The sequence below is a fragment of the Pinus tabuliformis genome, chromosome 7, assembly GCF_031772625.1.
Source record: "Pinus tabuliformis cultivar Carrire ecotype Pingquan chromosome 7, CPIR1, whole genome shotgun sequence".
Taxonomy (NCBI): Eukaryota; Viridiplantae; Streptophyta; class Pinopsida; order Pinales; family Pinaceae; genus Pinus; species Pinus tabuliformis.
Window position 1 is genome coordinate 758,231,528 of NC_142293.1, and position 22,237 is coordinate 758,253,764.

Below are 22,237 nucleotides of genomic sequence, written 5' to 3' on the forward strand. Positions count from 1 at the left end.
TAAAAGAGATCCCACGGGACTAGAATCCAAGGTTAATATCCAAAAGAGGTCTAGGGGACAAGAGCACAAACCTAGCCCATTCTTTCCGCTGAATCCCCCCATTAAACCATGCCCAGAAGTGTCCATGATAAACAAACTACAATACTCAATTACCAAATGACAAGGCATACCTTTACATTTGGGAAGGCCCACCTTCAAACATACGATCATGGCAGATGGGCGATGGACCACATGGCTGACTCAGGCGGCGGAGAAATGGCACAACGAGCTAGCTAGTGGCTACAATGGGTTGTTGGCTGCTAGTTGAGGACCATCTTGGAAAAAAAAATTCTCCTAGGGATATCCCCCACAAAATGGTGGGTAACAACTCCATCTCTCCCAAAGGACAAGGCACTAATCCTTCCATAGGTGGTCACTTTTAGAGCTTAGTTATCTCACCTCTCTTTCTCTTTCTAGGCCTAGCCTCCATAAGTCACCTAGGGCATAATTTATCTCATGTTCTAGCCATCAAAAGACTTCGATCTCTTGCCCATAACTGCGCTAGGGTTTCCTCTAGAGGCCCTCCAAATTTCAAGAAATTCTGAAGATGGGATCTTGAGATACACTAAACCCTAGCTCGCAGATCGTTTCTTTCCCTAAGTTTTCCATAGCTAGTTGCCTCCTTGGGATCATAGTGTTTAATCAAAGAATATTTCTCCATTGATCCTCTTCTCCTCCCTAATTAGGTCAAGCCCTTCTTGAGTGATCAACTTCATACCCTTGACCTGATTTGGGGTCCGCTCAGTCTCGTGTGGTCTCACAACCTACTAACGTCATTTTTCACAAAGATCACATAGAAGCCAAGTCTCCATAAAGATCTCTAGGTCTAGGAGCCTTCTTGACAAGACATACTCTCAAACCCTAGCCCTAAAGATCCTCTTAGCCCTTCCTAGAGAGCTTATCACCTTACTTCCAAAGCAAGCAACCTATCTGAGTCTCTCTTGTGAATAGACTGAGGAATCACTTCCTCATCTTATCATTGACTATATTTTCTTGTGATTCCTCGTATAACAGGACTCCTCCCATTGGTAAAAGTTCATAAAGAGCAGGGAGCTTTAGCTGAGGTGACAATGGGTTATCGCTCCATTGTTTTTTTTTTTTTGAATCTAGGATAATCGATAACTGGTGAGAGTTATCCTGAACAGACCCAGGATCAAATCTGACTGGCTGCCACTATAAACCTAGGCTACGTGCAACAACCTACAAGCCGCACAATAGCAGGTAACTTATGCCTCAACAAGAGCCGAGACGTCCTCTATGGGGTCGCCTACTCTTCTAGCCAAGACACAACAGGTCAACATATACTCAATGGGATTTGAACCCTCATCTCGTGGGTATCACCCAGCGAAACTCACCGCTAAACCCCATATCACTGTATTGGGTTATCGCTCCATTGTTACCCTCGACCTAGTGGTTGCTCTATAGGATCCCCTCCTAGGACTCCTGCTAGTTTGAGCGGTAATAATGACCAAGGGCATAATACCCCTATAGCAACAAACCGAAGCACTGTAAGTCAACCCTATAGCAGCAAGTCTGAATATTGAACTAGTCAGTGTTGCGGGGGAGCGCCCCCCCCCCTCTCGCTCCCGCTCCCGATCCGCGCTCCGGGCGGGAGCGGGTCGGGAGCGCGCTCCCGATTTCGGGAGCGCGCTCCCTAAAAAAAATTTCGCTCCCTGCCTTTTCGGGAGCGTTTTCGGGAGCGTTTTGCCTTTTTTGCATTTTTTTTTTGTAGTAATGTTCGAAATGCAATTGTTTTTGAAAGAAACAAATAGTTTTTGAGTGGGGCAACTTAATGATCAAGTCTAGGCCCTAGTATTGATATGCTATTCATGGTAATGTTAAATTCTTAAAGTAAAAGTGACATTTTCTTTAATTTTCATTTTCATCCTTTTACTTAAATTTTTAACATTACCATGAAATGACTCAGGATGTTTGAAAGTGGTTTCGTCCTCATTGGATTTCATATGGAGAAAGTAGAATTTTAGATTTCATTCAAAATCCAGCAGACTTATCAGTTTTTCAGGATTTCAGGATTGGGGGATTGCAATGTTTCCATTGAATTTTGTCATGTATTAGAGTATGGAACTCATATTTAATCAAGAGTACCAATCCCTCTATGTACCTTGATGTTAGTGACATTGGTTGTCGAACTCCTCTATCATGACCCTTCTAAAAATGTACGCATCACTCAAACAAAATCTTGACTTGACATGCTATGCTTTTTCTATCTTATGTTAATGCTTAGAGGGTGATATTAATGACAAAGATCCCTATACAGATACAAAGGTAATGACAAAGATACCTCTGGATATTAATGCTTGGAGGGTGATATTAATGACAAAGATCCTGATTTTGCAACAAGACTAAAAAATTAGACATTTCTCGTGGTGGCAAGAGGCCCAAGCATAAGAAATAGATAATAGATTTACTTCTCTTCTCTAGTTTCTAGTAGCTTTTATAACTATTGACTCTTTCATATTTATTATGATATTTTTTTAAACAATATATGACAATTTAAGTTTGAAGTTGGCAATTATAACTCATTAGTAATGAATTATGAATATGATGCTTCATGAAAGTTGAAAGTTGTTTCATTTCGTTTCATTTTATAACATTTCATTTCATGTTAGATATTATTTGTTGTAATGGTTACACTTAGCTTACAAGTACAACTTTGGTGATCAATGATGATAAATGTTATATATTGAATTTTGAAAGCTTGAAACTTTAAGATTGATGAATCATGAGACTCAATATGTTGTATGTTACTATGTTACTAACTTGCGGACGTGGTTGATGAAGATTATAACTTCTAGATGATTGTTGTTATATGGTTCAATCTATGCTTTTTTATGTTTTTTATATCTAATTCATCATTTTACATGTTTTTGTTGACATATATGTATCAAAAATTAAAAAATATAAAAAATATATATATTTTTAAAAAATCGCTCCGGGATTCGCTCCCAAACCGGGAGCTTCTGAAAATGGTCGCTCCCGCTCCGCTTCCGCTCCCGCTCCCAAGTAACATTGGAACTAGTAGACGGTTAGTGAGTAGAATCACTAATTCTATATTAGCGAATCATGTGCAGTAATTGTACTCTCCATAAATAAATAAGTATTTGATAGTAGACAACAATTTGAGGGTCTCTAGTAAGTTTGCAACAAATTCTGAGGTTAGATCTGATATTGTACTCTCAAGCTATTTCATAATTAATAAGCAATTGTCAGCTGCAAAATTCTATTGATCGGGGGATTTCTTCATGAAAATTGAGAGTGTTGTCTCTGGTTGCATGCCAACTGTTTGTGGAAGTTAATGTTTAGATAGAATTGATTTTCTTATCAATATGCCAAATAAATTAGTGACTCAATTGTAATTAGCATATCAAGGGTTCTTTTTACTGCCAAGGGGATTTTGTATTTGATATCCAATTAAGTTAGGAAAGGGTCTGGCAAGTAATTGATTGTAAGCAAAGCATGTCTACCAAGTGTTTGACGAAGGTCCCTAAGGTTATTTTAAGAACTTTCAGCATGTTTAGGCGTTAATTATAAAAGGCGTCCCTAAAATCACTTGAAATACAAAAATGTAACTTTACAAGTACATGCAATAAGTACACAATATTTCACATGGTTGGAGCCCTGTTCTCACCTAGTTGGAAACCCCTACAATACTGTTGGAAATACTGTGAGGGGGGGTGAATCAGTGTTCCTTAGCAATTAGCACTTTTAAATATTTTCAGAGCATTAGTTAATCTTCAATTATTATTAATGTTTATGCAGTAATAATAGTAAATAAAATAACACAGTAGACACAAGAATTTTAGGTGGAAAACACCCTCCATGTCAAAAACCACCAAACGCTTTTCTAATAAATTCTTTAATCTTCAACCCCCACTGAAATGAAAGCAACAACTTCCTAGAATTCTAGAAAAGCATTCTTCTCCAGCTCCCACTGGAAGGACGCCCCAACGCCCTGGTTTCTTCAGTAGTCAACTGAATGGATGCCCCAACATCCTAGACCAATCTACCACCCTGAAGTGTTTATAGGCTCCAACCTGTAGGTGACTTCATGCACCTGCCTAACACCTCCCTGCCACCCTATAATGACCGAAATGAGACAAGAGTGTGGATTCTCGTACCAGGGACAATGATCCACGATACAATATGATTTACAATGATTTTGACTGAACACCCAATCACACTATGACTTGCAACCCAACCATGACATCATCCCAACACAGACTCCTATACCTCTCAACAATGCCTTTTCAACTCTAGGCAGATTGATTCTTTTGAAATAATGACTCTTCCAATGATGACACTTTTACAAATGACTCTTTTACAACTTTACAATGATGACTCTTGGCCTTGACACTTCTTCACAATATAAGGATGGTTGTCATGTCTTTAAAGGATGTCCTGCTACAATGCTTCCTTTGATTTGATACTTCTGCTCTTGAATTCTTGCTTGAAGTTGTACTTGAATCTTCTTCTACCTGCATGCAAAATTTGTCCAGCGAAACGAATCCCAAAACAAAACAAAAAATACCCTTCAACTTACCTTTGCCTACAAAACACATGTAAGTGCATAATAATGAATGAATACAAATTAAAATTACAATGCGTACATGAAGTGTGCTTGTCACTTTTGTTGTTGACTTGTTGCAGCAGTAGACAAAGACTCCCACTCTTGATATAGGTCTGGATACTATGCAAGACTATATCTAAAACTAACCTAAAGATATATACAATAAAAATTGATGACAGACCCTAGACTTGTGATGGACCAAGTTCTAAGTACAACAACAGAGACCATTCTATCAACTATGACAAGACAAGTAACATGAACTTATAACATCATATAGATTTAGCAGACTTGGTGTAGCATCAAATGTGTAGTATCAAGAATAGGACATCTGAAATGTGGTATCAAAACTAACTGTGACATATAGAGACATAGAGATATAACTGAGACCCTGTATGTACTTACGTTGTCCTGCAAAAACATATGTCAAAGATGATACTCGTATTTCAAATGTAAACACTAATCATACATATCTTGTTGTAGGAGACTTACCCTTGACTGTTGGTGTATGGTCCTTACTGCAGTGATCCTTGAATGCATGCTTTTTCTTGCCTTCTAGGAACTCGATATTGAATCTATTGTATCTATGTAATTTTGAATCTCCAGGGTCTGAAATTTCGTCCTGTGGTAGCCCTCTGAGTCCTCTTTCCAACCCCACAAGTCTAATCAAGATTGGATTCTTCAAGAAAAAGTTATGCCCAATCTCCCACGATGACCTGATTATAGACTAGTTCAGTAGAGAAAACTTGTACGAAGTGCTACGTGTCACTGTTGCGAGCTTTGGCCCTGAAAACGCTACTCAATAAACTACAGTTCGTCCTCTTTTCGTGACTATTTACGAAATTTGAATCCAACGCTCAGAGAGAAAGTTATGACGATTTTCCCAATGTCACATGTTTGACATGGAATTCGGGAGCCTTCAAAAACCCTAACTTCCTCAGATCATATCTCTGAAAATATAGCAAACCAAGATCTAAAATTCGGTCATGAGTTTCATCAAGATTTCGGCTCAAATGGGTTTTAATTTCATCTTTTGAAGCTTCGCAGAAGAAACGTTATAGTGCAAATGCCACGATGAACTATTTGAAGCCACGAAATCCCTACTAGAGGAGGATATGAGGGTCATTATTTATATGGATGTCTTGAGTTGAAAGGGTCCTCAACAAGTGAATGTTGGAGGGATTTTAGGGGCAAAAAAGATTTATTAATTATTGACTATTCAATGACCACAACCAATTATGAGTGCTATGCCACAACCCCATAGGTTTTTAGCCCACTAACTAGGGTTACTAACTTCAAACATGAATATCTCTCAAACCGTGAAGAATTACTTGGCATGCCATAAATCAACAGAAACATCTCGACGAGTAGAATCCATCTAGAAGATCCTTGACTCAAAATAGAGTAATTTTTCAAGTCAAAATGCCCTTGCAAGATCGGGGTAGCCCCTAGTGCTGCTTGGGTTGACATTAATGACAACCACTGATCAACAAGTACATGTACATGGACTCTCGCTTCCACATACTCTTAGGTATAGCGAGAATACCACATGTCTTTTGTAACCAACCATTTGGCTCCTTGACTGCTACAGTGGCAACGAAAATAGCACACAAGAAGATACTTTCACTTATTGTGGTAATCGAGTAGTATTGCTAAGGGAACAATCAATCTTCCTTAAGAGTTCTAAGATATTGGGTCGAGTACTACTATTCGAGCTGATTGATATATTAGATAGTTGTAGCACAGGGAAAACTTTGGTCTGCGAGCCTTTTCATGCCTTAAATTTTGTTGCTTCAATATTTTGTCTATCTAACTAACATGTGCAATTTTTTGTTATTTGGGGAGTGTTACCCACCATTTTGTGGGTGATATCCCTACGAGAAAAAATTTCTCCATGATGGTCCTCAGCTAACAGCCAGCAACCCCTTGCAACCACCATCTAGCTCATTATGCCATTTCTCCACCACCTAAGTCAGCCATGTAGTCCCTGACCCATCTGTCATGATCGTATGTTTAAAGGTGGGCCTCCCAAACCTAAAGGTATAACTTATCATTTGGTGAGTACTACTATTTGAGTTGATTAGATAGTTAAATTTCTGTCGAAATTTCTGTTTTCCCACCCCGGTTTTCAGTTTCACCTTATTTCTCCCATGTAGTTAAATGCCCTTTCCCATAACCATACATTTAACAAGCTGAAAAAAATAAATATTGCTGAAAACACAAATTCTGGAAATTTTACAGAATGCTGGAAATTGCAGAAATAAAAATCAGCAGTAATAAACAGCCATTAAAACACATTTAAACACTGAGATTTTTGGTCAACTTGACCCTGGAAAAACCCCCTACAACTCTTGGGGAAAACCAGTTCGAGAGCTCTTCTTTATTTCTGAAAATGCCTTTTTCACAGTGAGAAATATTCAGCGAAAAAATCAGCAAGCAAATTTACAACTTATCTCTTTTCCCATGCCTCACAGCAAACTGGAAATTACAGCAAACAGGACAGCAATAAATGTTGTACGGCCTCCTCGATTTTCGTGTCCACTTTCAGCATTAAATGCTATTGTACGGACATCATTAAATGCTACTGTACGGACAGCATTAAATGCGCTGTATGGACTACAATAAATGCGTTGTACGGCCCTCGTTTTGCGTGCAGAAAAATCAACAAATTGCTCCTCGATTTTTTGTGCAAACCACTCCTCGAAAATCTTGCCAAAATCTGCCTTTCATTGTGTGCTGAACCAGCTGTACAAATCTGCTCAACTGCTGCCTTGGAATGTGTGCCAAGCTGCTGTCTCCTTCTCCTCCCTGCTCAGAAATCTCTCTTGCTCTCCTTCTCCCAATCTGCTCATGAAAGAATGAATGACATTTTCCTCCTTTTCCTCCTTTAATCTAACCCCAAGTGACTTTTGGGTGATCCCTAAATCCAATGGCTGAAATAGATTGAGATCTAAGGCTGAGATTAAATGCTCATTTAAATCTCACTTTTTATTTTTTAATTCACCCCACTTTAATAAAGACCCACTTAGTCATTTATTTCCGAAGTCACTTTTCCTTTCTAATTTTTCATTGATTTTATAAAAGTCACTTTAAAATTAGACTTAGTAACTTTATCACTTAAAGTCACTTTTAAATTAGATTTAACTTTATAAAAATTATAAAGTTACTTTAGGAGAAAAATTAAATTCTTTTGGACACTTTTCCCTAGGCCAAAGATCAAAGCCTAAGGGAACCACCTGTCCTCCGATACCAAATTTCAACACTCCCTCTTACCGAGGAAGGTGTTCCTCACCACACCCATCTTGTCTCTGAAGTAGACATGCTTGCCCCGTGGTAAGGCTTTGGTAAGAATATCTGCAACCTGCTCATCAGTGGAAATATACTCAAGCTTCACAGCTCCCTTCTGAACATAGTCTCTGATGAAATGATATCTGATCCCGATATGCTTTGACCTGTCATGAAATACTGGATTCTTCGTGAGTTTAATGCAACTCTGATTATCACAGTAAATCACTGAAGGTCTCAACGGCTGACCAAATAAGCCAAACAACATCTTGCGAAGCCAGATAGCCTCACAACTAGCTAGACTGGCTGCCATATACTCTACTTCCGCTGAACTCAGTGCTACTGACTGCTGCTTCCGGCTGAACCATGACACTACTGTTGAACCCAACCCAAAACAGCACCCTGAAGTGCTCTTCCTATCAGAAGCACAACCTGCCCAATCAGAATCAGTGTATCCTGCCAATCTCACTCCATCTCCCTGCCTGTAGTCCAGACCATAATCCACTGTCCCCTGCAAGTACCGCAAAATGTGTTTTGCAACCACCCAGTGAACCTTCCTAGGCTCACACATAAACTGACTCATCGTGTTGACTGCAAAACAGATATCTGGTCTAGTGTTGACCAAATACATCAAGGAACCAATCAGCTGCCTGTACAATGTGGGATCCACCAACTCGGAATCCGAAGCATGAAGCTTCTTCCAGTTGGTGATCATCGGTGTCGACATGGGTCTACAATCCTCCATGTGGAATCTGCTAAGGATGTCCACAATATACTTCCCCTGCCCCAGGAAGAAATGCCCCTCCTCCTGCCACACCTCCAAGCCCAAAAAGTAATGCATCAAGCCGATGTCCTTCATCTCAAACTCCGTCGCAAGATCTCTCTTGCAGTGCTCTATGAGTCTCTCTGCACCTGTAATGACCAAGTCATCCACATATAGCACCAGAATGAGAGGCTCCTCACCAATCACAATAAAGTAAAGGTTCAGATCTGCCTCACTCTTTGTGAAACCCATCCCCTGCAAATATGTATCTATCCTGGAGTACCAAGCTCTGGGAGCTTGCTTAAGGCCATAAAGGGCCTTCTTCAGTCTGCACACATGGGACTCCTTCCCATGCACCTCAAAGCCCTGTGGCTGCTCAATGTACACCTTCTCCTGTATGAAGCCATTGAGAAATGTAGTCTTCACATCCATTTGGTGGATCTTCCAAGCCATCTCTGCTGCTATCGATATAATGGAGCGGATCGAAGTATATCGAGCCACGGGAGCGAAGGTCTCCTCATAATCAACTCCCTCTACCTGGGAGAACCCTCTAGCCACAAACCTTGCTTTGAATTTCTCAATGCTGCCATCTGCAGCATGCTTTACCTTGTAAAGCCATCTAGAAGTAACCACGGATTTGCCCTCAGGCCTCGGCACCACCTCCCAAACATCATTCTTCATGATAGAAGAATTCTCCTCCTGCATGGCCTCTCTCTAGGCCTGCTGGCTAGCTGCCTCCTCATAGCTAGAAGGCTCAAAGTCAAGGATGCTGGTAACCATCGCCATATAGCTACAAAACCTCTCAGGTGGTCTACTCTCTCTGACCGGCCTCTTCGGCTCAGCAACAGATGTGGCATCTCTCAAGGTGTCCTGAAGCCACTTGGGCTTTCTCTTCCCTGAACGCACTTCTCCCACCGGAGAATGAAACTCCTCCTCCTCATCACCATCAGGAGCCTGAACTCCTGACTGTCTGTCTGCTGTCCTCCTGCCTGCACTTGAACCTGTAGAAGCTGAGGTACCGTGTGAACTGTCCATCAGTGGACTCCCTAGTGAACTGCTCTGCATGCTGCCCGGAGCACCACCCCTCTGGCTCGGTGAGCCACTGCTCACTGACGGACCTGACATCCTCATAGATGTACCTCCTGATCCTCCTTATCCCTGCCCACTGGATCCCTGCAACTGACTCAACTGCTGCTGAGGGTCTGGCTGATCCAGATACTCTAACTCCCGTGACCTCCTGAAGGCCCTGTCCTCCTCGAACTTCACATCCCGTCTGACAACAACTCTCCTCTGTGCAGGAATGTAAATCTAAAAGGCCTTTGAGGTCTCACTGTAGCCCACAAAGATACCCTTCTCTGCGGTGGGCTCTAGTTTGGTCCTCTTCTCCTTGGGTATATAGGAGTATGTAATGCATCCAAAGATATGAAGATGACCAATATCAGGCTTCTTCCCAGATAAAGCCTCCTGCGGAGTCATGTGCCCCAAGGCACGATGCGGACTCCTGTTCTACAAGTAAACAGCTGTGTTGCAGGCCTCTGCCCACAAGAACAATGGCAACCCCTGATCATGTAACATGGCTTTGGCAGCCCCTGTGATGGATCTGTTCTTCCTCTCCGCAACCCCGTTCTGCTGGGGGTTGTAAGGAACAGTGAACTCCCTCCTAATGCCTGCCTCCGCACAATAATCAACAAACTCTCCAAGGGTGTACTCTCCTCCATTGTCCGACCTCAGGGACTTGATCTTTCGACCTGTCTGTGTCTCCACAAGAGTTCTTAACTCCTGAAACCGCTTGAAGACCTCACTCTTGGTCTTCAAGAAATAAATCCAGGTCCTCCTGGAGTGATCATCAATGAATAAAACATAGTACTCATATCCACTCAAGGAAACATGAGACATCCGACCGCTCACATCAAAATGAATCAAATCAAGTATCCCAGTCGCTCTACTGTCACTGCTGGGAAAAGGGGATTTGGCAAACTTGCCCATCGCACAACCTCTGCAAGTATCAAAGTGATCAGTACTGAAATCTGGCACACCTGTAGTGATCTCCGGCAATGTCCTCAAGGCTCCATGATACATATGTCCCATCCTGCGGTGCCAAATCTCACACAGCTCAGAACTGCTAGCTCTGTTGTCGGTACTACTGCTCAATGCCAAAAGGGGCTGGAATGCAAACTTGTACACCTTTGCATGGCGTACACCTATCACTCTAGCTGAATCAGCTGGAGTGCCCCTGGGATACATCAACACCTGTCCTCCCCTGAACAGTACCTCATATCCTCTGTCCTCCAAAGCTGAGACGGATATGAGGTTCTTCCTCATCCCTGGCACATAAAGAACATCTGACACTTTCAAGGGAGGTTTGGACTCCCTCTGAAATGTCAATGTCCCCACCCCGACTGCTCTAACAACTCTGTCATCACCGAGTACTACCTCAATATCAGTGCCACTCTCTGAAAGCTCTGAGAAATACTCACGGACTCCTGTCATATGACGTGAAGCCCCACTGTCCACATACCAGATACCTGAAGATGCTCCGCTAATCGAGGGAAAATCATGCTCCCTTTGAACCTGTGTGGCAGGTGATCCTGCACTAGAGGACTCACACGTAGTGAACGCAAACTCTCGGTCAAAACGACCTGCAAAGTCCTCAATCTCTGCTGAAGCTGCCACGTCCTGGTTCTTCCCCTTCTTCTTCTTCTTCTCCAGACACACAACTGCATAGTGTCCCATCTTTTGACAATTCCAACACTTCACCTTGGAATAGTCCTTCTGTGTGTTACCCTGTTTACCTTTACCTTTGCCTTTGCCCCCACCACTGCTTGTGGAAGCCTGCTTCTTCCCTTTGCCTTTCTTGCCTCCTGCCACCAGTGCTACATCCTCATCCTGCTCAACTGGCTTGGCTGCCCCAAGCTGACCTTTCCTGATCTCTGTCTGAATGCAATCATCCCAAAACCTCTCCCATGTGGGAAGGGTCTCACGTGCACAAACCCCATCAGCAAAGTTCAACCATGAACGGGGGAGGCCATTCACTGCAATCCGCACCAACTCAGTGGGTGGAATGGCCTCTCCAATCGCTGCCAACTCATCTCTCACATTAGTAATCTTTGGAGATATCCAGCTGCACTATCATTACCCATCTTAATGTTCTTCAGCTTCTCCTTCAGGACCATCTTCCGGTTCTCATTGGTACTCTGGTAGAGATTGGACAATGCTGTCCACATCTCATGGGCATTGCTCTTTCCTCTCACATGAGGAATGCAATGGTCTTTGATTCCGTCTAGAATCAGTCTCTTACCCTTGTTGATCTTTTTATTATAAGCTGTCAACTGAGTAGCATCAGTAGGCACAACAACAGGGTTCTGTGTGGTATGCACCATGATATCCCAGACTTCTGCCTCCTCAAAGATACTCTGCATTCTCTCCTTCCAAACGCTGTAATTTGTATGCCCATCCAACCTATCCTCCACCCTCAATCCCGACGACATCCTATTGTCCTAAAACTGAAAATAGCACTGTTGTAGTAAAGATAAAACTGTTGTTTATGAAAAAATCAGCTTGCTGGAATTTTCTGAGTGAAAAATCAGCAGCTGTAATTTTTCCTTTTGCTGTCCCAAACTGCCCTTCAGCACTCAAGCTCTGATACCATGTAGAAATTTCTGTTTTCCCACTCCGGTTTTCAGTTTCACCTTATTTTTCCCATGTAGTTAAATGCCCTTTCCCATAACCATACATTTAACAAGATGAAAAAAATAAATATTGCTGAAAACACAAATTCTGGAAATTTTACAAAATGCTGGAAATTGCAGAAATAAAAATCAGTAGTAATAAACAGCCACTAAAACACATTTAAACACTGAGATTTTTGGTCAACTTGACCCTGGAAAAACCCCCTACAACTCTTGGGGAAAACCAGTTCGAGAGCTCTTCTTTATTTCTGAAAATGCCTTTTTCACAGTGAGAAATATTCAGCAAAAAAATCAGCAAGCAAATTTACAACTTATCTCTTTTCCCATGCCTCACAACAAACTGGAAATTACAGCAAACAGGACAGCAATAAATGCTGTACGGCCTCCTCGATTTTCGTGCCCACTTTCAGCATTAAATGCTGTTGTACGGCTAGCATTAAATGCGTTGTACGGACTGCAATAAATGCGTTGTACGGCCCTCGTTTTGCGTGTAGAAAAATCAGCAAACTGCTCCTCGATTTTTGTGCAAACCACTCCTCGAAAATCGTGCCAAAATCTGCCTTTCACTGTGTGCTGAACCAGTTGTACAAATCTGCTCAACTGCTGCCTTGGAATGTGTGCCAAGCTGCTGTCTCCTTCTCCTCCCTGCTCAGAAATCTCTCTTGCTCTCTTGCTCTCCTTCTCCCAATCTGCTCATGAAAGAATGAATGACCTTTTCCTCCTTTTCCTCCTTTAATCTAACCCCAAGTGACTTTTGGGTGATCCCTAAATCCAATGGCTGAAATAGATTGAGATCTAAGGCTGAGATTAAATGCTCATTTAAATCTCACTTTTTATTTTTTAATTCACCCCACTTTAATAAAGACCCACTTAGTCATTTATTTCCAAAGTCACTTTTCCTTTCTAATTTTTCATTGACTTTATAAAAGTCACTTTAAAATTAGACTTAGTAACTTTATCACTTAAAGTCACTTTTAAATTAGATTTAAATTTATAAAAATTATAAAGTTACTTTAGGAGAAAAAATAAATTCTTTTGGACACTTTTCCCTAGGCCAAAGATCAAAGCGTAAGGGAACCACCTGTCCTCCGGTACCAAATTTCAACATAAGATATTGGGTCGAGTACTACTATTCGAGCTGATTGATATATTAGATAGTTGTAGCACAGGGAAAACTTTGGTCTGCGAGCCTTTTCATGCCTTAAATTTTGTTGCTTCAATATTTTGTCTATCTAACTAACATATGCAATTTTTTATTATTTGGGGAGTGTTACCCACCATTTTGTGGGTGATATCCCTACGAGAAAAAATTTCTCCATGATGGTCCTCAGCTAACAACCAGCAGCCCCTTGCAACCACCATCTAGCTCATTATGCCATTTCTCCACCACCTAAGTCAGCGATGTAGTCCCTGACCCATCTGTCATGATCGTATGTTTAAAGGTGGGCCTCCCAAACCTAAAGGTATACCTTATCATTTGGTGATTGAGTATTTTAATTTACTTGTCATGGAAACTCTTGGGCATGGATTAATGGGGAGATTTGGTGGAAAAAGTGGACTAGGTTTGTGCTCTTTTCCCCTAGGTCTCTTTTGGATGTTAACCTTGGGCCCCAGTCTCGTGGGATCTCTTTTACTGGCCTTTGGGCTTTAGGCATGGTTCTACATGGGAAACCCCAATTTTGGTTCCGTGGTCCCACTCCCCGATCCACATATATCACCCCCCTTCCGCTCATTATAATCCCATTCATCACTCCTCCCACTTGGGTCCACATTCCTCCACTGGGTCCACAAAGGGTCAGCCACCCCCTCCCCTTTGCCCACACCATGGGTCGAGCCTGAAACAATGCTCGGAGGTTGATGCAAAAAAAAACAAAAAGCATAATTGGCCACATTCAACAGGAAATTGTACCAAAAAATGCAAAAGATGGTCGAGACAAACACACTTAGCATGTGGGCAAAAGCCAATACATGAGTTCTAACCCCTTCCATGGCCATCACCCTCGTTCCTATAGGCCCTAGATGGGCCTCCTCTATTATTCAGGAATCCATGATTGTCCCAACCCCTAGTAGGCAATGCATTGCCCCACCTTAAAAGGGGTATCCATTGATATATTTTACACATCATGCTCTCATTCCCTTGAGCCCCGAGCTATTAACCAAAGCAAAATCATAAAAGGCAAAATGCATATGAAGAAGGGTGGAAAAATCAAGGTCGAGGTAACTCACGTACCACGATTTCTCCCTCCTACACATCATTTACCCAAGTATGGGCTTCCCTTTCATTAGCTATCCTTGTACCATGGCATGTGACCCAGTTTTTCCCCTTTATCCCCTACTATGTTCAATCACTTTATCACATGCCACCACCGTTTGAAGGATGTACAATGGACATACTACCCCCTTTAGAAGCAGAAACCACCTACTAGGATGCTTGGTTAACCCCCCTTTGAACTTGGAGACATTTGCACATGCCAAAGCCCATTATGAAAGGGCATGCCATTATGAAGTGCCCACCTTTTTTTCCATGGTTTGTAAACTCTTTTATTTGATTTCTTTAATGACTTGGTGTAATGGACGGCAAGGGGGCACATTGGATCTTATGCAGGATTACAAATGGTGTCCATTTTGGGTTTGGTCTCCCTATACGGGTCCTAACCCTCCAAAGGTCTACATTGGCACATGTAGGATGTGTGTAGAGAGCCATGGGCCTCCACAACAATAGACAACATTCCATGGATCCCCAGATTCATTCAGAGATTGCTTGTGGTTCACCTATTGGACAAAGAAGATGCACCTGGTTCACCATGCCCGGCTCCACAGTTGCACCATACACTTGGCAGATAGTCTAAGATCTATACGATGATGTGGCATCACTTATATCATCATCCTAGACCTTGCAGATAGTCTACAAGCATATTCGATCTATTTGGAGACACATGAGGACGTTTGTGTGCCCCCACATCCATTTGGGAGCACCACAGGTTTTTTACTTGGAGAACAAGGGGCCAACCCCTTTTCCACTACTTTTGGAGTCCTATTTCACATTATGGCACCTATGGACTTCACTAGGCCTCCTCTAAGGCCCAATGACACGTTATTGATCATTCGACCCTCTTGAGAGGCTTACTCCTTTGTTATTGAGCTAGTTTGGTGGGCTTGTCACCAAAAGTACTTGTTATTTTGCACATTATTTTATTCTAGGGGTTAAATTAGGCCAAAATAAGCTAAATCGAATTCATTAGACATTGTGTAAATGGATGATGAGTTGATTCATTCTCTCATCATCACTTGGATTGATCATATTCTCTTGCGAGATTTTCGCTATTTTTTGAGGATGAGATTTTTGGGGTGAATGGATGAATTTCGATGTTTGGATAATCTTATTTGTCTTGGAGCTTCTATGATTGGCATATCTTGGTGATTGGATATATTCTTCTTACATGTAAGTACTATTTCGATGTTATTCTTGTTATTTATTTTGTTGCATTCATGATGTTGGGATTTTCGCTATTCTAGGGTTAATTTGTTGCTTTTCTTAAAATGAAATTGTGGAAATTGAATCTCTAAATAGTGTTGTATCATGTATGGACCATGTTTGAATGAATGAACGTTCTTAGAGACAATCTTGTTGAATTTGTCTTGATAAGTCACCAAATATTCCTAAAAGAAGTGCAAATGACCTTGAAGTTGCCATTCATGATGTTGGGATTTTCGTTATTCTAATTTCTAGGGTTAATTTGTTGCTTTTCTTAAAACGAAATCGTGGAAATTGAATCTCTAAATAGTGTTGTATCATGTATGGGCCATGTTTGAATGAATGAATGTTCCTAGAGACAATCTTGTTGAATTTGTCTTGATAAGTCACCAAATATTCCTAAATGAAGTGTAAATGACCTTGAAGTTGCTTCCATTAAGCCCTAATGCCTAGCGAAGTTGCTTTTTAGGCCTCCTTGACAAGTGGAAATCAATCCAAACCCTAAATCTTCCATGACTCCATCTCTCCCAAAGGACAAAGCACTGGTCCTCCTCTGGTGATCACTTTAAATTTCATTTTTCTTTTTCACCTCCCTCCTTTTCTAGGTCTAGCCCCATTAGGTCTCCTAGGGCATCAATTTACTTGCAAACCATCCACTCAAAAATTTTGATCTCTTGGCATCTACTGCGTTGGTGAGTCTCCTAGGTGTCCTCCAAATTTGAAGCCATTCTGATGGTTGGATCCCGAGACATCCCAAGCCCTAGCTCTGAGACCAAATTTTTCCCTTGGTTTCCTTAGGCTAGTAACCTCATTGGGATCATTGCATTACCTTTCATTGAAAATTCTTTCTTTGATCCCCTTCTCCTCCCTAATTAGGTCAAGTACATCATTGGTTGCTCAATCCTATCCCCTTGACCTAACCTAGGGTCCACTTGGTCCCGTGTGGTCCCATAACTTTTGGAAGGTAATTCTTCAAAGACCATTTGGAAACCAAGTCTTCATAAGGGTTTTTAGGACTAGGTCCCTCCTTAATAATCTTCATTCCCAAAACCTAGCCCCTAAGACCCTCTTGGCCCTTAGAGAGAATTTCATCTTGCCTCTTGGGTAAGCAAGCCATATATTGAGCCTCTCTTGTGAATAGGCCTCTTTAGGAATCACTTTTTTCCCCTTTATTGACCCATTTATCTAGATGATTCCCTTCATACCGGGTCTCCTCCCATCGGTGAAAGTTCGTAAAGAGTAGGGAGCTTTAGCTAAGGTGACAATCGGCTATTGTTCCATTGTTGCCCTTGACCTAGCAGTTGCCCCTCTAGGATCCCCTTCTAGGACCCCTGCTAGTTTGAGCGGTAGCAGGGAGCAATATTTCATGAATCAATCTTTCATTTACTATAAACAACATTGTTTCAAATCATGTGGTTGATATCTTCTGGACATTTCAACAATTTGCACTATTGATCATTCATAAAACTTCCAAGTAACATTAGACCAGCTTTCTTCAAAGTGAGTTAGGTTCCAATCCTAGCCATATTCTCACCCATTTTAAATGATAGGCTTAGAATTAAGTAGAAAGAATCCCCCCTTAGGTTAGGAGACCATTTCCTGGACCCAGAAGTGAGGGGCAAGGCTTCCAAAGTGACAGTGAGTAGCTTGCCTAAGAGTATCCTTGGGTTTTCCTTGAGTGAGGTTAGGACTTTTTCTCTAGGGAGAATCTGAGCGATATCACACCCAAGGAAGGTCAAGCAACCACTAAATAAGCCATCTCCAATGTTCAAATCTAACGAACCATTCCCCTTGTACAAATCCATCAAAAACCTTCCAAGGGCTTATCATAGACCGTCTAACCTAAATCTTATAAAGCACCACAAAACATGGTGTGAACACTTTCAGAGTAACCCCTGAAAGCAACACAAGATGGGAAATAATAAGACAAGGAGAGGAATGTATGGAGGATATTCTATATTTGAATCTATGTCACAAGGAGTGAAAAATATTAAACTCAGCTTGATATAGAAATCAAAGAAACTAAAAAACCATTGTATTCTTAATTATCTATAAATAATTACTAAGTGAAATAAACATGCAAACATCAGAGTAGATATGTACCATTATGGTTCAACCATTTATTTTCTCATTTCTAACAGAAATGAAAATAAGGGATGATGCATGAAATTCATGAATCACAGTGGCTTTGTCTTTATTCTATTTTTCTTATTTTTTGCTTTTTTATCGAGTGGAAATCATCTGCAGCAGACTGTGTGTGTGTGCACTTAGCCAGAATATAGTATGCACAATGGGACAAATTATGTGGAAATGGTGAATCTCAGTTTGAAACCAAATGTCATGATTTGGATGGTTTACAATCCATTTCACACACAGCCTAGATATGTCTAGATATTAAGACACAAAGGTCACAACAATTTGTTATTCATATTGAATCAGAGTAAATTTATGCTTAATGATACAATTGAACAAGGTCTTCTTGTATAATGTTGAAGAGGTGGATCATAGTGAACAGATACGACCCTTAAAGACCTTAAGTAATGATTATTAATAATAACATTTGTTATTTTCATTACAGAAATCCTCGTGTGCCTTTCAAATTTATAATTGCCTAATGTCTCATTCTCTATCAAGATTTACCTAGCAAGCACAAGTTATCCAAAAGATAGGACTTGCAAAGGTCATCTGCAGTGTGGAAGAAAGGAAGGCATAGAGTATCTTCTAGTAGTGTGGCATTTGCTAGACCCTTTTGGAAGGGCATTTATCTTCATTTCTCCTCGTTTCTTCCTCTTCTCCATTGATGGGCTAACCACCATAGAGATTGAACCTTGTGGTTTGTCCTTTTTTTAGCCCTTTTGTTTGACACCTAGATTGAAAATTTCTATCCCTGCTACGGTTCCTTCAATGTCAATCCCATGTAGGAGTTTGAACTTTCATATGATTTTGTATGAACTAATGATTCAAGTCTCTGTTGAAAGACACGATTATGGGACATAGCATAAAATATTGGCTCTCCTTGCCTAGGTCAAAAGAAAAAACCCTTTATCTATACATCACATACTTTTGTAATCATGTAATGACAACTGTTTTATTTTTTTTGCAACCAAAAAAGATTTTTAAAAAAGCACAGTATCACAATGTAAAGGACAAGCCTTACCAATTCATGTATTGAACACAAAAAGTTACTATAGAAGTATTAGGTGTCTTTTTACATAGAGTGAACTGTTCTGTTAATTTTATTTGTTCTTTCTTACACTTGAGACATATTAGGTGCTTAATGCCAAAGTTCAAGGATTCGTAAGATGTATCTTGTAAATGTTTCATTTAGGCATTCACATTAAACAATGTTTCACTTGAAAAGACTAAGAACAAGACATAAAAAAGGGATGCATACATCAATGTTTGATATATAGATTAAAGATAATCATGTGTAATGTGCATAGACCAATTGTATGGAAGCGAGATAAGTGCAAATGTATACCTTAGGAAGGCATCCACTGTAATAAAGAGCAAACAACGCAGGAAATATCTTGTTTCTAGCTAGTTCACCAGTAGCTCCTATAATTGCAATGCATAGAGAGGGGCCCGGAGATTCATTTTCTCTCAAAGATATATCATGTTCAGTTTTAGGAGCAGGGTCTCCAATATCATTTAGATTCTCTGCATGATCAGTTGTCTTCGATCTTACACCGACTGTGTTTCCAGGTTCATCTGCAACATAACTTTTCAACAATAATCTTAGTCGGTGATTTTCTAACCCCTACTGTTAAACAAAATAAAACAAAAAAATCATGAAAATACTTATGATCAATAAGGAAAAAGGTCTATTTCTGTCTCAAAATTCAATTATGAACCCTCAATATCTTTGATTGCGTTTGAAATTTTGTAGCTAGTTATAAAAAACCGATCATCTCTTAAAGAACTAATAACATGACACATGAAGGAGCATATGAACTACTGCTTAGTTAGGCATATCCTTAAGGGCACAATCATAACAAACAAAATAAATGTCGGAAAAATGTTCCAAATTAGGTATACAGGGACATCAATTATTTGGAACTTGTAAAGAACAACAAGTTCCTCCTAAAGTGTCCATATGAAGCCTGCACAACCATAACCCACTAGGTTTTGACATGAGATAATAGCCATGTGGAAAATAGAAGAAAGTGTCATGTTCCCCCACCCCACTATGTAGATCCATAAGATTTTTAATTATCCATGCAAGTTGTATCAAAAACTGCATACACGATAGCAGAAAAATCACACCAGCAAATTGAGAGGAACAATTACAATTGATTGCCTAATTTTCCAAAAAAAAAAAAAAAAAAATCTATGTTGGGTACATGGAGGGAATAATTGTTCACTTCATTTTCCTAAAATTAGAATATAATTTATGGGTAGACTACACCAGGGGTTAATTCATTTCATTTGAACCTATGTTGCGGGGGAGCGCCCCCCCCCCCCCCCCGGGATCCCGCTCCCAATCTGCGCTCCGGGCGGGAGCGACTCGAGAGCGGGTCGAGAGCGCGCTCCCTAAAAAAAATTTCACTCCCTGCGATTTCGGGAGCGTTTTGCCTTTTTTGCAATTTTTTTTTTGTAGTAATGTTTGAAATGCAATTTTTTTTGAAAGAAACAAATAATTTTTGAGTGGGGCAGCTTAATGATCAAGTCTAGGCCCTAGTATTGATATGCTATTCATGGTTCATCCTTTTACTTAAATTTTTAACATTACCATGAAATGACTCAGGATGTTTGAGAGTGGTTCCGGCCTCATTGGATTTCATATGGAGAAAGTAGAATTTTAGATTTCATTCAAAATCCAGCAGACTTATCAGTTTTTCAGGATTTCAGGATTGGGGGATTGCAATGTTTCCATTGACTTCTGTCATGTATTAGGGTATGGAACTCGTATTTAATCAAGAACACCAATCCCTCTATGTACCTTGATGTTAGTGACATTGTTTGTCGAACTCCTCTATCATGACCCTCCTAAAAATGTACGCATCACTCAAACAAAATCTTGACTTGACATGCTATGCTTGTTCTATCTTATGTTAATGCTTAGAGGGTGATATTAATGACAAAGATCCCTATAGATACAGAGGTAATGACAAAGATACCTCTGGATATTGATGCTTAGAGGGTGATATTAATGACAAAGATCCTGATTTTCCAACAAGACTAAAAAATTAGACATTTCTCGTGGTGGCAAGAGGCCTAAGCATAAGAAATAGATAATAGATTTACTTCTCTTTTCTAGTTTCTAGTAGCTTTTATAACTATTGACTCTTTCATATTTATTATGATATTTTTTTAAACAATATATGACAATTTAAGTTTGAAGTTGGCATTTATAACTCATTAGTAATGAATTATGAATATGATGCTTCATGAAAGTTGAAAGTTGTTTCATTTCATTTCATTTTATAACATTTCATTTCATGTTAGATATTATTTGTTGTAATGGTTACACTTAGCTTACAAGTACAACTTTGGTGATCAATGATGATAAATGTTATATATTGAATTTTGAAAGCTTGAAACTTTAAGATTGATGAATCATGAGACTCAATATGTTGTATGTTACTATGTTACTAACTTGTGGACGTGGTTGATGAAGATTATAACTTCTAGATGATTGTTGTTGTATGGTTCAATCTATGTTTTTTTATGTTTTTTATATCTAATTCATTATTCTACATGTTTTTGTTGACATATATGTATCAAAATATAAAAAATATATATATTATATAAAAAACGCTCCGGGATTTGCTCCCAAACCGGGAGCTTTTGAAAATGTCGCTCCCGCTCCCGTTTTCGCTCCCGCTCCCCGCTTTCGCTCCCGCTCCCAAGTAACATTGATTTGAACAAATTGTTTCAAGGTGGAGTTTATCATGAGATATTTGGTCCTAGTTCAACTAAAGTCTAAGTGTGAATGAGTCCTATTACAATAAAATTCGCACTTTTCGAGATAAAATCCAAAAACTCAAGTGCAATACCCACTACACCTCAAAGGGGGCTATTGTCGCCTCCCCAACCCTCTTCTCACTTTTGGCCAACCCCCCTCTAGCTCGAGGGGGGTTCTCCCTGTAGATCTTAGAGATCTAATGGCCCAATCAAACCAAGTCAAGAGCTCGCCAAGGCTTCTACATCACACTCCACCAATCAAAGGATCTAATCAATTAGGCTTTAGGTGGAAGATAGGATTGCTAGGTTTCTTTAGGGTAATCATGGTTTGAGTTCGAAGGGAATGTCCCCAAACATACACAACCATGAGATTCCCAGGAGAGTGGAACCCTAGAAAAAAAGTTTGAATGATTTAAAAAGGGTATAAGGTGATGGAGAATGAAGAATTGGTGCCTTAGCTTATCAATGAATTTTTGGGTATATGGAGTTAGTCA

General features: G+C 40.3%; 1 protein-coding gene across 2 annotated transcripts in view; it reads right to left on the minus strand.

The window, feature by feature from the left end:
- LOC149249739 (inactive glucose-6-phosphate 1-dehydrogenase 4, chloroplastic-like) overlaps positions 1-22,237 on the minus strand; it is a 315,894-nt gene that overhangs the window by 130,929 nt on the left and 162,728 nt on the right. For both annotated transcript variants that reach the window (XM_089458775.1, XM_089458776.1), the window contains exon 3: positions 19,318-19,547. In XM_089458775.1, coding sequence (XP_089314901.1) covers positions 19,318-19,547 — 230 coding nt within the window. The remainder of the gene's footprint in view (positions 1-19,317; positions 19,548-22,237) is intronic.